The 19,073-nt window shown below is 38.7% G+C and overlaps 1 protein-coding gene across 1 annotated transcript; it reads right to left on the bottom strand.

Moving 5' to 3' along the window:
• Positions 1-78: 78 nt before the first annotated feature.
• lyve1b (lymphatic vessel endothelial hyaluronic receptor 1b) lies at positions 79-7,015 on the bottom strand. The gene is made up of 6 exons (XM_075470511.1): positions 6,821-7,015; positions 4,491-4,656; positions 4,203-4,342; positions 3,646-4,044; positions 2,194-2,272; positions 79-1,895 (listed from the first exon to the last, which is right to left on the bottom strand). The coding sequence occupies exons 1-6, from the start codon at positions 6,903-6,905 to the stop codon at positions 1,697-1,699; spliced, it is 1,068 nt and encodes a 355-aa protein (XP_075326626.1). The 5' UTR covers positions 6,906-7,015; the 3' UTR covers positions 79-1,696.
• Positions 7,016-19,073: the final 12,058 nt, after the last annotated feature.

The following is a 19,073-nucleotide window of genomic DNA, read 5'->3' as shown; positions in this document are numbered from 1 at the left end:
AGATTAACTTGTAATAGAAAAAAACAATTACTGTCATAACAAAGCTGCCATTTCAAGAACAAAAGGTTAATGCACTACTTAATTCACGAGGATTTATTTTTTTAAAAACTGAAAAAAAAACGTATACATAATGGTAAGAGATTAATTCAGTAGCTCATGCACATAAACAAAATGCAAAGAAAATGCAACTGTTCAGTCAAAGGAGCTCATATCCAGAAAATGTCCACAAGATGCACAATGAAGCACTAAAACTCTGAACACTTTTGATGTTTAGATTCTTATTAATCACAAAATCTTCTGAAGGGCAGTTGATGAGCCTTTCAAACTTCATTCTTCAGCATGAAAACCAGCCCAAACGAATTCAGTCAAAGTTACACAAAAAGAGCTTCAGGCAAAAAATAAGAAAGATCCCGCAAAAAGTGAAATGGACATCCGGGACTTCCAGCTTTTTTGGATCTTTATTTTGTTCCAGATAAAAAAACTGAATGGTGACCAGACTGCCATCTCAGTACCACTTTTGTGCAAACAAAATGTTCCGACTTTTGAAGTTGAAATGTCTGAATATAAAGTCACTAAAATGTGACTTACTTTGATCAAATTTGAATAGGAAATGGCAAGGAATGTCACTTTCTTTGAAGTTTGAACATCTGTTCAAAGACAGATGCGACAGGCTTAGATTAGTTCAATTAGTTTGCCTTGCGACCTGTCGGTAATATAATCTAAAGGTACGTTTGCTCTGTTGTAATGAAAATGGAGACAGTAGTGAGCAAAGCCATCCTAAGTGGACAGTCATGACACCCAATAATCCGAGAAGCAGTGTTTATAAGTATTTTGGCTTTTTTACGCTGTACTTTGTATTGTAGCGAACAAAGAAAAGACTCAAATTTGTCAGCTTTACACAAAGCTGCCGTCTAACCCAACTACAAATATGCAGACAAATCAACAGCTAGAGAGCCAAGTGAGGCAGCGGAGGAAGCAAATTTAAGCAAATTAATGTGGTTGAAGGTGTTTAACATTGTCTGACTGCCTTTAAATACATTTCCAGAATTGCCAAATTTGTTCAAACCTGTTTTTTGCAAGCTGTGACAGCCCCAATCTTAGCTAACATAGCCATTATCACCATAGTGGGGCCAGACTGTTTAATCAATAAACAATGAACAGTTGGATCACCTGCTGAGAATGGATAACCAGTATGTAGCAAGTCCAGCTTTTCCAAAGTGGTTTGTAATGTGAAAATACAAACAGCAAACCATCTGAGGGCAGGAGCTCACAGTTGTACATGTCATGATGCAACAAGCGTTATTTACTGGTTGTACTGCTATGGATGGTATAACACCATTCTCCCATTGTGTGATAAAGCAGTACTCATGTAATATATGCCTTTATTTACTGTTCATGCTTGACTTAGCTAAGGGTAGCCTAGCTGCTGTCGCCTGACAAGCTAATTATAAACAGAAGCCGAGAGCCATCTGACAGGATAGGTGCAAACTGAAAAAATATTACCACCAAGCAGATACCATCAGAATGCCGTGGCTGATATCAGTATATGCCACTGAGCCTGAAGTGGCATTCATGTTTCTGTTGGTATCTTTGGTGCCTACCATTCATTTTCAGTCTCAGGTCTTTATCGTAGAAAACAAAAGTGTGATGTTTATCACAAGACACTGAGAATGAAAAACCTCAACAGAAATGTCCGCTACTCTGAGGAGTTTGCTTTGATATGTGGCTTCTTGCACAGCATGATGTCACTGGAGTACTTCTGGTCCGGTTCTTCTTCATCATGGTCCTCCTCAACTCCATGTTCACCGTGCAGGTCCATCTCGCTGTGCTTCCACATCTCGGTCTCGATGTCGTCCTTTTGCTGTCTGTGACACCAGCCCGAAGTTTTCCTTCTCCTAAAGGACAGACATATTATATATCACTGCATACATGGATGAAGAAAATCTCCTAGCTTTTGGGCTCTGAATATTTCTTGTATGGTATCAGTTTTATGAAGTGCTTCCTGTTATAAATGACATAACAGAAGCTTCATTTTATAAATCCATGGAAAACGATGTGATTCTTATTTTTGTATATTCCCAAACTTAAAGAGCCTGGTTTTGGTTTAAATTCATTATCATATACATTTCAAGAGGCATAAATATACTTGTGAATTATTTTAAGCTCCTCAAGTTCTCTTAAAACTTAACTCACAGTTTGTGGTGCAACAAAGCACCTGCTGACATCAGTAGCAGGAGAACAATGCCAACAGAAATGAGTGCTGTATATACACCTGGTAAAGAAACAAAAAAATGAGGAAAGTAAGCATAAGGCATATACAGTATATATTATACGACTATATGCCGTAATTAAAATCTTAACTGAGCACATTGCAGATCACTGTAGTTTCTCTGTCATCCCTGACGATCTATTGTACGGTTGAACACCTTTATCATACATTTTAAGACACTTTACATAGTTTTGGTTTGTTTCATATCGTAAACTGAATAATAAAACACTCCTAGTGGTCAAAAAACATCAGTTAATATTAATCCTATCAGGTAAGAGATCACGAGAAGCACCGACAATTAAATGAACCTCACACGTTCCATTTTGCACGATTTTTCATTTTTTAAATTAATTTTATCTTTTTTTTTTCCACTGCTCGTAATTGTGAGTGAAACAACAAAACTAAACTATCAATCACAACCCCAATTCCACAACGATTTGGACACTGTGTAAAATGTAAATGTTCCGTTGTGAATAAAATTTATATGATTAGCCAATTAATGTACCTTGTTTTTAATTTACTTTTTTTGCATTTAAGTTAGAATATTTTACTGCTATCAAAGCTTTGATGACGGCATTCTTTCTACACTTTGTCTTGATGTTTTTCTGCCCCCCCTAGTGGCGTAAACATTTTTCTTTGCAGCAGCTTTAAAGCAATACAATGTAACTTCTCGAAAAAAAACATTATGGAGCTCCCCCTACAGGCTTGGAGGTAATGTACGGTTACACTGTCGTAAATACAACACCCTTTCGCTTTCACGTTTAACGTTTGTTGACGAACCGGCGAGGAGTCAGAAGGTGCAAGCTATGTCGACCGACAAGGTAAGAGTAATCAAATGTACCTGGGAGCGTGAGAGGGGTCTATTTGTTTTTGCGGTAGGTGTGCCAGAAAGCAAGTCGAAGTACTTCCGCTCAGCTCCCGGGCCGGTCCAGGAAAGTTACATAGCGCAATTTTTCCAACTCAGACCCCCGAAGGGCATAGGAGACAGGCCAATCGTAATATTAAAACTCATTCTAGCCGCACAATTTTTTTCAAGCTGTTATTTTAAGGTAGAAATGTTACATAGTATTGCTTTAAGGTCATCGGTTAAAACGAATCACATCAGGTGAGATATCGAGATTCAGAAATTCGTATTCGGATGAAATCAGTCTCGTTGTATTGCACTGCATATGTGAGTGAAAGTAGTCAACTGAACTATTCTAACTTATTGGTTTTTCCAATTTACATATTTGGTAAAATAAAAAAAAAGATTTACAAGTTGATATCTCTCCTCTTTCACCTCCTTCAAATATGTTATGTAAAGATATATTTTCAAAGCAGAAAAGAGTAAATGGACAACTTGGATTAAAAGCGAGACAAAAAATAAGGGTAAATACCTTTTGTCAGCGCTGGCTCAGGGGATACTGAGAAAGTGGATGCTTGAGCAGATGTAGAAAAGTCAGAACTGTCAACTGTGGGGTTTGAGGTGATATGGTGTGGAGGAGAAACAGTAGTATGGGTGTGAATGGGAGTTAGGGAAGGAGAGGCTGAGGAGGAGATCCAAGCCCAGAGTGTCGTCTCAACCGAGGGAACAAAATTTGAAGTCACTGATGTTTGCTTAGGGGCTTTGGATGTTATCTGCATTTTGGTCGAAGATGGATACTCGAATGTTGACCTGACCAAAGGTACAGCAGGTGTTGAGGTTTGGGTCAGAGATGTCCGAAGGGTGGAGGATGTGGAAGCTTGCAGGGTGTCTGTTGTTGATGTTTCAAGAGTTTCGTCGAGATCTGCAAGTGCTGATCATACAAGAGGTCATTTAGCTGATGACAGTTACAATAGGACCTATTGCACGGACAATGTTAACTGAGTTTGGATCAATTCGGCTTTATAAACAAATATGAAGTCAAGCTCAGGGATTTGCAGTGCCCTACGTAGTGCAGTAAATGAACTGAACCTGAGGAATTGAAGCAGAAGACACCAAACTTTTTATGCATCGGTGCGTACCACGGCACCACCCCCGTTTTACCCTGCCCACAGTTTTTGTCGGACATGAGTCGTGGGACAACTGCAATCCGGTCAGCTACCCAACCAAATCTGTTAACAAAAGTGAAGGACTAGTTAAGAGATGGTGACACAAAAATAGATAAAGACTCCTTAACAGAACAAAAAGATTTGACTCATGTATAGTATTTTAGTCATAATCTGAGCGAGTAGTTGCCCCTGGAATTCTTTTTCAGCCTACTTGCATGTCTCCAGTCCGCGTTGCTGTGCTTTCTCCACCTGGGCTCTGGTCGCTATGGTGACATTCAGAAACTGGCAGGCTTCTTTGGCATCAGCGAAGTTAAAGGTGTATTTTCCACCCTCAATAAGCATGAAGACTCCAGTGGATTTTTGACTTTCAGAGACCACTGAAATGTTGTAAAAAGGTCACATGCCGCAGCATTAATAACTGACGCTCATCATGAGGTCTGTCTCACACAATTCTTCAAATACCCCTTAAAATAATTAATGAAAAGGTCAGTGAACAGTGCTGTTAACCCTTAAGTAGAGGACACATTTTAATGAAACAACAAACTGAAAATGAGTTTGTTCACCTAAACTGGCCCAAAACAGATTAAATTAGATTTTTGTTTGTCATTTTTTAAAGTTGTTGGAAGAAGCAATGTTTTTCTTCGTATTCAGTAGATTTGTTTCCATTTACGCTGTATTTGTAAGTAAGTAAGTAATCTTTATTTGTACAGCGCCTTTCACAGACCAGAGTCACAAAGCGCTTTATAGGTACAATAGAAAAACACAGTTAAGAAGTACATAAAATTATAAGTTTAAAAGGCCAAAGCAACTTAGTGACAGTCATAGCAGCCCCAAGACAATTGGTCGAATCAAGGAAAATTGTGGCTTTAGAAGACTGCATTCCCACCAAAAGTCCAGGTTTCCAAGAAGACATTATCTTTTGTAGTGTTGAAGGTGGCTGGTTAGCTACATAGTAGTATTTTATGTTTGGAAAAATCCAGGGCTGCCTTTGCTGTCTTTTCCAGTGTCCACTGCTGCTGTGATGTGAAAATTACGATGTGAAAGCATTTTTTTCTGTATTTTAATTAAATGTAAACAAAGTGCAGCCCAAGTATTTATATATTTAAAAAGATCATCAAGCCCTGTTTAGGCCAACTTGTTTCTTCAGTTCTTTGAGGTTTGCAGCATTTGTTTATGCACAGCTGTTAAGGTCCCGCCACAGCATTTAAATCACGCTGAGGTCTGGACTTTAGACCATCGCAAAACCTTGATTCTTTTGTTTTTCTCACATTTTGTTGTAGAATTTTTTATTTTATCATTGTCTTATTGCAAGAAAAAGTGGCTCACATTTGACTTTAGAATACTTTGGTATACACAGGAGTTCATGGTGGACTCAATGACTACAAAGTGTCCTGTCCTGTGGCTGCAAAACAAGCCCAAATCATCAGCCCTCCACCACCGTGCTTGACAGTTGGTGTGAGGTGTTTATGCTGACATGCTGTTTGTTTTTTTCACCAAACGCGCTGCTGTGCATTGTGATCGCACATCTCCACTTTGGTCTCGTCTCTCCGAAGGACATCGTTCCAGAAGTGTTGCGATTGGTTCAGATGTAACTTTGCAAACCTAAGCTGTGCTGCCATGTTCTTTTTAGAGAGAAGAGGCTTTCTCCTGGTTTCTGGAATGCTGCTACTTCCCCTCTTAATTCCTATGGTAGCAGCTAGGGTATGCATAGTTTTTCACAAACTGCTTCTCCATTTTGGCTTTGTATCTATTCAGTAAATACTAATGCATGTTAGTTTTTTTTAACTTGATTTTAATACCTGGTAAGAACCTGAGGATCTTTTTTGTTATGTCCAGATATGTAAATGATTTAAATGAAAAGAGTGTACTTTATTTTTCATATGACTACAAATTACTGTTGCAATAATAGTAATGATTAGAGAGTTGTTTTGAATATCTCTATCAGTAAGGACAGTGTTTGATGGATGTAATGGTTAGAAATGGTTATGTAATAACATATGTCATGTCATAAACCCAATATTGTGGCTGTTTCAGGGTATATTTTCATGTGATCGTAAATGTATGTTTTTCTTTTTGTTGATTTTTCCATGGATGAGTAATATAAAAACCTCACATATTCTCTCGGTGCTCTCTGAAAATCTTTTATCATATTCAGATAATATATCTACACATTCCAAAAAGTCAATACTATCCGCACAGTACACTGGATCATATACACCACACAGTGAGCCAATACATACGTAATCAGTGTGTATAAAACATTGTAGGCTGTATGAATGTAAACATGGACTAATGAATTTTTATGTTTCTTCAAACTTAATATCTTGTATTTTGTATTGTCTTAAGCATCCAGAAAGATATTCCTTCCTTTTTAAAACATTTCATCAACAATCTAAGCAAAGTGTGAAATTAAAGTTGATAAAACAAAAGAACTTGAAAAAATTAAAATAAATAAATGTTGAAATTAAAACTACTTTACAGAAAGTTCAAGAATTTGGTCAAAACAGGATACTTCACCCACACCGGAAACAAAGATCTTACCTTTAACGTGGCCGGATTCAGAAGGATGCACAAATGCTTGAAAAATCAGAAATAAACATTGGGTAAACCAGCAAAGTCCTGCCATGATTTTTGTAGTAAAAAAAAATCCAACTGAAGAGGGTGAAGGTGATGCACCATATATATTGAGCCCACGGGGCAGGAGAAGCCCTGCAGCATATGTGGTGTGGAGGAAACAGGAAAACAGAGGTCAAGCCTGCTTGATGGCCTGTTAGCAGATAGCACACACATCTACAGGAGAAGGACCTTGGCAGTAGGTCTGTTTGACAGTGTGTTTGATGCAAACATTGTTTTGGACATCACAATGCAGATGCATTACACATAACACATACAACACTAATGAGAGTAGATGGAGGATTTCCAGGAAATATTAAAGGAGGATGACAGGAAGAGTTACATGTTCCAAGAGAAATGAATAATAATGAGAGAAGATAATCCTTGGGTACATTGAAGGAGCTGATAGGTCATGTTAGGTTATTGCTTCATGCCTCTTATTTAAGATGAAGCGGTTAAATAGGGACGAAGCAACATATGTGAGCATTGTTCTGTTGGGTGTTGAGCTGTGAGGATTTTTCTGCTTCGCCAGCATCTCTTCCAGAGCTCTGTTTGCTGAACCAAGCCAGACGGAAAGGAAACTTCCTCCACACTGTTCCTGTGCTCCTGTCTTTTCTCTGACTCTTTTTTGACTGTTTCAGTCCCTCTACTCTATAATGTGTTGGCTTTAACTCTTAAACTTTGGCATTTGTGTGTAGGGGTCTCCATATAGCCCAAGGAGAGTTTCCAGTTCTCTTCCTTTTGCTTTAAACAATAAAGTAAAATCTCCACAGCTTGTGATGTAGCTTTGATCTGTTCTCATGGTCAGTGTAGGTCTTCCAGCAGATTTTGACAGTAGCGAGAGATTAATTTAGGTCGTATTTACTTTTTCATTGTTTCTGATCTCATTTTGATGTTTAAGACCCATACAATGCCTCCCTGATTCATAAGGGATAAGAACCTTGAAAACACCCCAAACTGGTGCTGGCTTTTATCCCCACCTCTTCACGCTTATTTTCATATCAAACCGGTGTGTGCTACAGGTCTGATTTTGGTCATACAAGGACCGGATGGCTAACATATTTGCTCCAAAACATGTATGCCAACAGCACACTGGACAGGATTTCCTGGGTGACACAATGGTAAGCTTTCTTCAAGTCCACAGAGAACATGTAGACTTGATGGTCTCAAGATCCTCCGAACAACGGCGCAAGGTAAAAAAGAGCTGGTCCACAATGTGAACATGGACTCTAAATTCTTCTCCTTGATCCGATCGAAGTCTGATTGACAACCTGGACCCAGGAACCATTTTGGTGCCGCTGGTCCTAAACCTCCAAGCAAAAAATAAAAAGGTGTTCCAACACTGCCTGAAATTTGGAGTGATATTTACTTAATAAAAGCTAGGCAAGTTTTTCCACACAGAAAGTTCTTGTAATCCCTGACCAAGTTGGTAACCTCGGAGTGTTGATAGACTCAGATCTGACTTTCAGCAGCCACATCAAAGCTGTCACCAAGGCAGCTTTTTACCATCTCAGAAACATCAACAGAATTAAAGGTTTTCTCTCCCAAAAAGACCAGGAGAAACTCATCCATGCATTCATCTCCAGGAGACTCGATTACTGTAATGCTCTTTTAACCGGACTTCCAAAAAGAGCATTAAACATCTGCAGCTCATCCAGAACGCTGCTGCTGGAGTTTTAACCCGGACTAAGAGATCTGAACACATCACACCAGTTTTAAAATCTTTACTCTGGCTTCCAGTCAGCCACAGAATAGATTTTAAAAGCCTGCTGATGGTTTACAAATCCCAGAACGGTTTAAGGCCAAAATCCATCTGTGATATGTTCAGAGAATATAAAGCCAGCAGAGCTCTTAGATCCAAGGACTCAGGTCAGCTGGTCCAGTCCAGAGTCCAGACTAAACATGGAGAAGCAGCATTTAGCTGTTATGCTGCAAACAAGTGGAACAAACTGCCAGTGGAGATTAAACTTTCACCAAATGGAGACATTTTTAAATCCAGGTTAAAAACATTTCTTTTCTCATGTGTCTATGCAAGAAAACTGCACAATATCTTTTAACTTATCTTGACTGTTGCTTGTTTTTAAATTCATTTAAATGATTTTATTTGTTTCTCTTTATATTCTTTTATGTATTTTTAATGCTTCTTCCACTCCCTGCTGCAATGCTTTTATTTTATGTAAAGCACTTTGAATTGTTTTGTACATGAAATGTGCTAAACAAATAAATTTGATTTGATTTGATTTGATAATCTTTATTCAGGTTGTTTCTAAATAATATTTACTTACTAGAACCACTTGTTTTTTGTGAAAAATGCAGAGAAGCTGTTTGTTCTCACTTTCTTTTTTAGATGTGATTACATAACATTGTAAAAATCAAACATTTTCTCGCCCTATATGCTATATGCTTTCTTGCACTATCCTCTAAATCACAGTACAATCTTCCACCATCAGTATGACCAAAGGATTTAGCTGCCAGAGGGCTTTGGAACTCACATTTGAAGAGTCAGGCACATGGATGTGGAAGAGGAAGATGTCTCCAAATATGAGGGTCATTTAGATGTCAATTCAGAGTGTTCTGATTCTGAAAGTGAATTTGAAGATGGCCTTCACTCGGAATGTGCACCACAAGGAGCACCGCAGATGGCCGCAGATAACATCAATTATAACCTTATGACAAAAATTGTCAATTGTTAATTGTGTTCTAGTAGAGACTGATTGGGTTCATTAAACATATATGCTATTTCAGTTGTTTGAAATTGAATAGTTTTTAAAGCCCCAAATATGTCCTGAGTCAATTTGACCCGAGGGACACCAGCGGGTCCCAAAAGTGAAGACCATACAAGGGTTAATGTTGCAATTTGCAGACGGCCCCTGAACACCTGACTTACAGCCGGCAACATAGTGATTGTTATAACTCTTACAGAAAAGGTCGGTAGATACAAGTCTGGTTTAATTTGTCCTGCTTCACTGCTGACTTCAGCTCCAAATCATATTTATGAATCCTTTTGATTGGAGAATTGAAAGAGCCACAGAAGTGATAAGGCCATGATCCAAAATAAGTCAGTTGTGTAAAGAGAAGGTGCCATATTATAGCGTATGTGTATGTTGTGTAGCTATTCAAACTTAAGTCTAAAAATAATTCAATCAAATCAAATGAAACTGATCAAAGTAAACTGACTTGATCATTTCTCAGTTTGTTCCAGTGTAGAAGTCACACACACTGTGACTAAGTGAATCAAAGCCAGGAATCGAAACAGTCAAGTCATGAGTCGCCTTAGTTACACTTAATGAAACCTGACAAGTTTTGACTCATGCTGTCAAACTCACAGAAGCCGCAGTCTGAGGGAGCCTGGACCCCCGTGTGCAGCTACTCATCACAGATACAGATGCATTTTTTTGATAGTCAAATAAACACTGCAAGAAAAAAGGGTGCTATTCCATTTCACTTAAATTTGTTGATAATTCCAGAGAAGTTGATGATAGATATTCACTTTGCCATCTGAGGTAGGATCAGAAGATTAACGGCACTTTTTTTATTGGATGAATCTGAAGTTTTACAACCTGCAGTCATAAACTTGGCCCAAAAAACTGGAAAGATGGAGTAACAGCAAGGTTAGCTTGCTGTTACTTGTCAAAACAAAAAAAGTCTACTTTCCACCACCTTCAATGCTCGCAAATTACCATGTCGTGCCTTAATCTGTTAAAGTTTATGAACTTTCACTGGGCTCTATCATAGTTTCTAGATTTGATTATGAAGGATTACGCTGATCTGTGAAATGAGCAATTTGCACAGCTGCTTAAAGCTGCACTCCCGACCAAACCTCCCCAACATCAGCTTTATTAATGCTCAACATTCCCTAAAGTGTTTTCGTTGGAATGATTCACACCAGCTACCCTTTGGTTAAAAGGCTGCATACTTCTATAATATGTGATTGGTGGTGTCAGGAAACCAAACCATGAGCATGATACAGTATAGGTCGCGTCAGGGCCGATTTGCGGTGTTGTATTTACAGATGCTGTCTCATCCCCGGGTGACAGGGAGGATATCGTCATTTACAAAAGACAAGAGGGCACAGCATGTTCTACATTCAGGGCTCAGTGTATATCAGGTGAATAATGTGACACTGACCTGGTTAGGAGTCTCATTTCATCCACTGGGAGAGAAAAGCATTCTGATAAAAGTGTGACAATTGTTTAATCAGGAGCCAAGAAATGATTAGAATTGATAGTTTTTTTTTTAAACCTAAAAATAAGCCAATTCCACACCTTTTCCCCTCATGTAATTTCTCTAAATGTGTGTGAAACAAAATAAGTCAAACCAGATAATGAAATTGTTCTTCACTCTGACCTATGGGGAAATTTTTACAGCTTTTACCGACTTAAACTACTATAGCACTTGCTGCCCTTTAGCAGTGTCTCACTCATTGGGACCTTGTCAGTGGCCGTTGGGATGAACTAACTTCCTGCTTGTCTAGAAACACCAGATACCAGACAACGGATTGGGTTTTCATAAAAATTTGGGATAAACATCACCGTGATGATGTTTATGTTTTAAAGGGACACCGTGTCATTTCTTCCCCCATCTAGTGGTGAAATTTTATTTTGCAAAGTCGAATGAATTTGCTCTCTAGCGCCTCGCGTTTTCAAATGTGCGTTGCAACTTGTTGAACTACGGCAGGCGGTATGTGTCAAGATTCTCTTTTCGCTTTTTTGGCAACGAGGATCCCTTGTCCTGTGGCGTGGCATAACTATGGTCTTCCATTGCGAACAAAAGTGCAGGCCGTTCAGGCTGGTTTATACCAGAGAATGTTTAATGGCGTAGACTGGCTCTGTTTATACCTGCGTGCAAACGTGACGTCAAAATGACGTCATTTCCGCTTGCAGGCCTGGCGTTGGGGAAAACGCAATTGTGCTTTATGTCCCTCTCGTGACTTTGTTGTTTTTCATAGACCGGAAGGACATGGCAGCCTCCATAGAGCTTGCCCGCTCTATGTAGATACAGACAAGTTATTCTTCACTCAGGAGGATAAGTGAGATTGTTGACAGAGATAATTTCACACCAATGAGGACAAATTTATGAATGAATATGTTGATTTGAGCTAATAAATGACTTAATACATTACACAATATATTAGAAGCATTAGTGCAACTTCACCGATGTCCTTAACGATTTGTCATGTGGTCTTATGTAATGTTCTGATTGAGACAAAAATCATCCCCTTTTGGTCCTTAGTTTTTCTTCTTTCACCATCAATGTTGGGGAAAATCAGGACTTTTTCTGTGTTTTATTAAACATTTGTGTTCTTTATGTGGGGTGTGTGTTCACATGTATATCTAAAATCACACACTGTAACAATGGTTTTTCAGTATTTTATTGAAACACAAATGACAAAACAATTTTCCACATCAGCTTGTAAAAAGATAAAATGACATATCGAAATATTGTTGGAGTGGATGTATAGTGCACTGAGTTCCATAAATGTGGTGCAGGAGAACTGGGTTAGATCCTTAGTTATGCACAAATCCTCAGAAGGCTGAGTTAAGGCTATCCTTTCATATTTCGATCTTGAATGTATGTATCTAAAGGGGACAATGCATGCTGAGTGGTTCCCCTTGTCAAACAATCATGGTCCCAAACCTGTCATTAAAGCAGAGCTCATTTTTTTGTTTGCTTAGTTTTGTTTTACCCCACCACCACTCTCTCTGTCCACTACCAGTGTCCCTATGTGCTTTTTCTGCCTGGGGAGGAATATCAGTCTGAAAAAAAGGGGCCCCCCCTTTAAAAATGCTATCTTGAGTGGTATAACTAAATGTTTGAAAATGTAACACACTGAAAAAGGTGACTTTTTGGTGAAGTAAACTCTATTAGAGTAACTGTCATAATTTCCACCTTGTGTTTTTAAGATTCAGTAAGAACGAGAGCTTCTTAAGTAAAATTAAACATTTTATGAACGTAATACATGAATTATGGGGAAGAGTAAGCGGTCTCAAAGCAGCTCGTCCAGTATTTAAACACAAACGATCTCTTTGAACCTCTTCAGTCTGCTTTTCGCGCAAATCATTCCACAGAGACTGCGCTGACGAAGGTGGTTAATGACTTGCTATTAAATGTTGACTCTGATCGTGCTTCGGTTCTTTTGTTGTTCAGCTCAGCGCTGCTTTCGATACGGTTGATCACTGTATTTTGTTGGAAAGACTCGAACATTATTTTGGCATCTCGGGCAAGGTGCTGCTGTGGTTGAAGTCTTATTTATCTGACAGATCTCAATGTGTTTTGTTTAATAATGTTCTGTCAGAGTCCTGTACAGTCAGATATGGGGTTCCACAAGGGTCTGTTTTGGGTCCCCTGCTTTTCTCCCTTTACCTTGCACCACTTGGTCAACTATTACGCTCTTTTGGAATTTGTTTCCACTGTTATGCGGATGACTTACAAATGTATATACCTGTAACCTTGGAAAATGGGTATGACTTGTCCAAACTTGAGGTCTGTCTTTCAGCAGTTAGGAGCTGGTTTTCAAAAAATTTCCTGTTCCTTAATTCTGCAAAAACAGAGATAATGGTCATTGGACCTCGAAAACTGCATAACCTATTTGAGAATGTTACTTTGTCTCTGAATGATTGTGTTTTTCACTGTAGCGACAAAATAAAAAATCTTGGTGTTTTATTTGATCAGACTCTTGTGTTTGACAAACACATAAAGGAGGTAACCAAAGTGTCCTTTTTCCACCTTAGAAAGATCGCTAAGATCAGGTCCATCCTGTCTTTTGAGGATGCTGAAGTCCTCATCCATGCCTTTGTCACTTCTCGCTTGGACTATTGTAACGCCCTTCTGTCAGGATTGCCTAAAAAATGTTTTCGAGGCCTACAGATGGTGCAGAATGCTGCTGCTCGTATTCTGACCAGAGCAGGCAAATTTGAGCACATTACCCCGGTGCTGGCCTCTCTTCATTGGCTTCCTTGTCAGGTTCGAGCTGATTTTAAGGTTTTATTGTTAACATATAAAACTGTAAATGGTATGGCACCCTCTTACCTGAATGATCTTTTAAACATGTATGCACCTTCTCGTGCTCTTCTCTCTCAGGGAACTGGCCTTTTGAATGTCCCTAAGGTCAGAAAAAAGACTGTCGGAGAGCGAGCTTTTTCCTTCCGGGCTCCTAAGCTTTGGAACAGTCTTCCTGTAGATATAAGACAGGCCTGCTCTGTGGATGTTTTTAAAGCTAAGCTAAAGACCCACTTGTTCACCTTGTGTTATGTGTCATGAGTGTTTTTAACTTTTTTATATGCTATTTTAACTGCCTACAGCACTTTGATTTGAAAGTGCTTTACAAATAAAGTTATTATTATTATTATTATTATTACTTAGGTTTCCTCATTAATTTAAATGTTTAATAGTTGTATGTACATAAACCTAGAAATACTACATAAACTTTACTCTGAAAGTGTATCGTCAAAATCTACTAAGTTACTTCATAACAGCAAATACTACAGCTATATAAAATTTACTTAAAATTTTGAGTAAAATGATGTTCCTGCCTATGAAAAACAAGTAGACTTTACTTAATTTGTTTAAATAAATATAACTTAAAACTTACATGTAATTAAGTAAATGTTACTTAATATCTTCAAAACTGTTTTATGGTAAGTAAAATTTACTTGATACTGGCAAGTGAGTGTTACTTGATATTGCAGCATTAAATATTACTTAAATCATTTGAGTGCAAATACTTACAAAATGTTTTTTTAAGTAAATCTTATGAGTTGTTTTTTTCAGTGCATAAAAAATGTTGAACTTAATTCAACATTTAAAGGGGACGAAAGGTAACCTCATAGTAAGTTGTAACACAAAAGGATGCTTGCCTCGGTCCCATACTGGTTTGTCCTATCACATTACCTAATGAATGATGAATGATGCTGAGCTGGTGATTGGATAGAGCCAGTGAACTCGACATGAAACTGAGAACTTCATTCAGGCCACTGACTCACATTCTAACAAAAAACCAGGAGCTTCCAGTCTTCTCTCTGAAGATCATCATCGAGACATTTTGGCGGAACCGCACTCATCCGGCTTTGAAATGTCACTTCGAGCCAAGTCCCATGCAGACCTGCAGACGGCTGGGAAGCCCTCATTTGATCACAGCTTGTATAAATCTTTCTCTATGAGCAGCGGCAACGTCAACAGAGATGGCCGGTTTGGGAATGGGGTAACAGAAGAGATCAAAGTTCTGTCCAGGTCATCGAGGCGGCCTGTACGGGTGGTCAGGCCGGTCAGCGCTGTCAGCTCCAGTGGCTCCTTCCTTCAGATTAATCACCTGCAGGGAGAACTGGTCAGAAAGAGGAAGGTGAGATGAATGATGATGGAAAAAATAGTTTGTCTGATAAGAAGTTCTTGAGTAATTATTTCTGGATAAGCCAATACCTGGTCTCAGGGCAGGCAAATCCTCCTATCCCAAAATATTTCTAAAAAAAACACACATTATTTTTTTCAAAAGCATTACCTGGACTTGAGTGCGAGAAAAAGATACTTAACTTAACAATCTTTCTTCGTTATAAAGCTGCAGAATGAGTTTCTGAGCCATCAACTAAACTACAAACATGTTAACTAACCGAAGTCACTGAGAAGTCCAGACGGTGGAGTGAAATTATACCATTTAGACATCAAAGACAAGCGCCGTGTTCTTTTCCCTGATGTCTACTTCAACAGTTATGCTCAGGAATGAGCCTTGAGTCTTGATGAGTTACGAGTTTATGTGTGCCTCAAAAAAACAACATTAATCATTTCATCTGATATAGTAAGAGTGATGGGGAGATTTTGTTGCAGCAAGAGTGAAGCAAAGTGGTAATGATGCTTGGAATGAGGAATGTCTAAACCTTTTGAAGGTGCTCATTCGTCATGATAATATAATTCATGACTTTGGCTTTTCGCAGTGAAGCTCTGCAGCTTTTGTTCCTTATGGCATGTCACTGATAATGTACACTCCTCTCAGGAATGTGAGGATCTGAAGAAGGAAAACAAGTATTTATCAAATGAGATCCACATGGAAAGGATCATGATGCGCACGGAGAATGAGCTGACCATGAGGAACCTCAGGAACCTGAACCAGGAGCTGCAGGTTCAAGTCAAAGAGGTACGCCCAAGCACACCAGTTGACCTGCTGCCTTTGATCCCTTAAAAAAGGAACAGATCTTCAGAAAAACAACCATATGCGACATATGAACAAAACAATTCTGTCCAAGTTCTATGAATCTGTCTGCATCTTTAACATCTTACATAAGTCATACAAAGTTTGAGGTTTTACATGTCAGGACTATGTAAAACAAACAAATAAAAACCAAACATCTGATCGTTATCAATTCTTAATTTTATTTAAATTATACAGTATTTCATATCATTCTACAATCTGAGATATCATTCTACAATCTGAGATATCATTCTACAATCTGAGATAAACAACAACACATGGCATATTATAACAGTGTCATTGCTTATTGAAGAAAAGGATGTTACATGTTAAAGTTTGTGTCAGTAGAAAAAGAATGAACAAGTATGGATTCTTTGGAAGGGTAGCAGTAGAAAGCCTCTTCTCTCTAAAAAGAACATGGCAGCACAGTTGAAAAGTTTTCTCTGAACAAACCACAAAACGTCTTGAACAATGTTCTTTGGACAGAGGAGACCAAATTGGAGATGTTTGATCAGAATGTACAACATCGTGTTTGGTGAAAATCAAACTGTGCAGCACAAAAACCTCAAACCGGCTGCCGAGCCCGGTAGAGGAGGCCAATGATTTGGACTTGTTTTGCAACCACAGGACCTGGGCATCCTTCAGTCACTGAATCAACCATGAGCTCTTCTATTTATCAAAGTATTCTAGAGTCAGATTTTCAAAACAATTATCCAATTATTACTATTATTGCACGATTACTTTAAAGCCATGTGAAAAATAAAAGGCATTCTCTTTTCACTATCACATTTTACATAGTCACAGATATACAGACATGATGAAGTCTTTGGTTTAAATCCAAGTCAAAACAACCTCAGATAAACAGTAACACACGACATATTACACTGCATCAGTTTTTATTTACTGAATAAGTCCTGAGCCAAAACGAAGGACCAGTTTGTGAAAAACTAAGCATAACCTGGGTGCTTCCATAAGAATTAAAGGTAGGGTAGGAGATCCTGGATTTTGAGTCCAGCGAAGCTGCATTTTGAAAATACACAGGTCAAAAGTCCCAACCCTTTTCTTCACTTTCCCCCCGAAGCCACGCCTCTAGACTACATGAACTCGCAATGCTTGTTCACGAGCACGACGGTGCACGAGCGCTGTTGTGACAGCAAGCATCGATCGTTGCCGTATTTAGTATTTAGCATATGCTAACTATACGTTTAATAATGCTAGGTGCTAGCCAAGCTGGCTCTAGTTTAGCTTCCTGCCAAGCTTCTGGACGCGTAATTCGTTCACGGAGCAGGGTACGCGCACAGGGGGAAGGAGGGGGAGGGAGGAGCAGATTGCAGTTTGATAGACGGCATCAGTATCCAATCATCGTTAACGGTCCGTTCAGTATGATTGGATAGTGTTTTTCCTAGATTGTTCGTTCTAGAGGCCACTAAAACTTTTCATTTTTGTGTCAAAACTTTTAATTAATTGGTTGCAATGGGGGTGTGAAGAGTATTTCAAGCAATATGTAAAAAAAATGCTCCAGAAAAAGAACCCCTACCCCACCTTTAAGTGGGTAAGTAGTAGCATTCAAGACGGCTGACAATTTTCCCAGGAGTGGACGTGCAGCACATTCACCCAATAGCCAGAAGGCGTAATGACCAGAAAACCTACATAAAATCCAAGAGCTTCATCTCAGACTCTACAGGCCTAAGTTAACACTTTAAATGCTTCATGGCGGTATAATTAGAAAAGACTGAAATTGCTTGGAAGTGTTGCAGGAGAAAGCTTCTCTGAAAAGAACATGGCAGCATGGTTTAGGTTTGCAAAGTTACATGTGAACAAACCACAAGACTTGTGGTCCTTGGAGCACCACGTTTGGTGAAAAAAAACAACAACACAGCATGTAAGCACAAACACTTTAAAGCACGGTGGTGGAGGGATGATGATTCGGGCTTGTTTTGCAGCCACAGGACCCGGGCACCTTGCAGTCACTAAGTCCACTGTGACCTCCTCTGTATACCAAAGTATTGTAAAGTCAAATCTGAGGCCATCTGTCTGATAGATAAAGTTTGGTCAAAAATTTGCATCAGGATGATGATACCAAGCACAGCAACAAATCTACAACAGTATGTCTAAAAAAACAGAAGAAGCAAGTTGTTTGCAGTGGTCCAGTCAAAATTCAGACATCAAACTGACTAAAGTGTGGTGTGTGGAGCTGTGCATAAACAAACGCCTGTAAACCTCAATGAATGAAGCAAAGCTGTAAAGTAGAATAAGCCTAAATTTCTCCACAATGATGTGAGACACTGATAACACCCCATAACATTTACCTAATTTTAGGATCTACTAAACAGGATAGCTCCTACAGACCTGAAAAGGTCCTCAAACTAAAAGAGGGTGACTGTCGATTCTGTTCTGTTTTTATGTCTTATATATTAATTGACAGAGTCCAATATCTAGAAAAAGCCCTCACGAAAACAAATTTAAGGACAGCATTTTAGAAAACATTCATGAACTGCCTCAGCCTTTTCTGAACTGTCACTGTGCCCTTTTGGAATTCATCCACACAATGGAATTGTTGTTTTCGGTTATCAATCAACATGATTTGACACCAAATAGCCTATAATTAAACTATAAGCCTTATAACGTATAATAATAAGCCTAAACTATAGCCTATAAGCTCCCTGGTGGACATACTCTAAATATCGACTCCTGGTATGGGTGAGCTCCAAAAATACAAATTGTCTACTCCCATTAAGTTAGCCACATTATCTCTTTGTTTTTCCTCTGCTAATAGATTTGACTTTTTAAGCTCTGAGTGAGAAACGCGGGTTTCAAATGTAAACTCAAAGTCATCTGTCCGAAGTTGAGAATAAATACAACCCTTCGATAAGGATACAGTATTTCCTCAAGTCTAAAGGACTCTATGTGACTCTTTTCATTGCACTAAACAATCTTCTGTAATGGACATTCACAGTAATAGCAAGAAACGGTTGATTTGAAAGGTTCATCAATGTTGAAAAT

The sequence above is a fragment of the Odontesthes bonariensis genome, chromosome 7 (assembly GCF_027942865.1).
Source record: "Odontesthes bonariensis isolate fOdoBon6 chromosome 7, fOdoBon6.hap1, whole genome shotgun sequence".
Taxonomy (NCBI): Eukaryota; Metazoa; Chordata; class Actinopteri; order Atheriniformes; family Atherinopsidae; genus Odontesthes; species Odontesthes bonariensis.
This window is presented reverse-complemented; position numbering and strand designations above follow the sequence as displayed.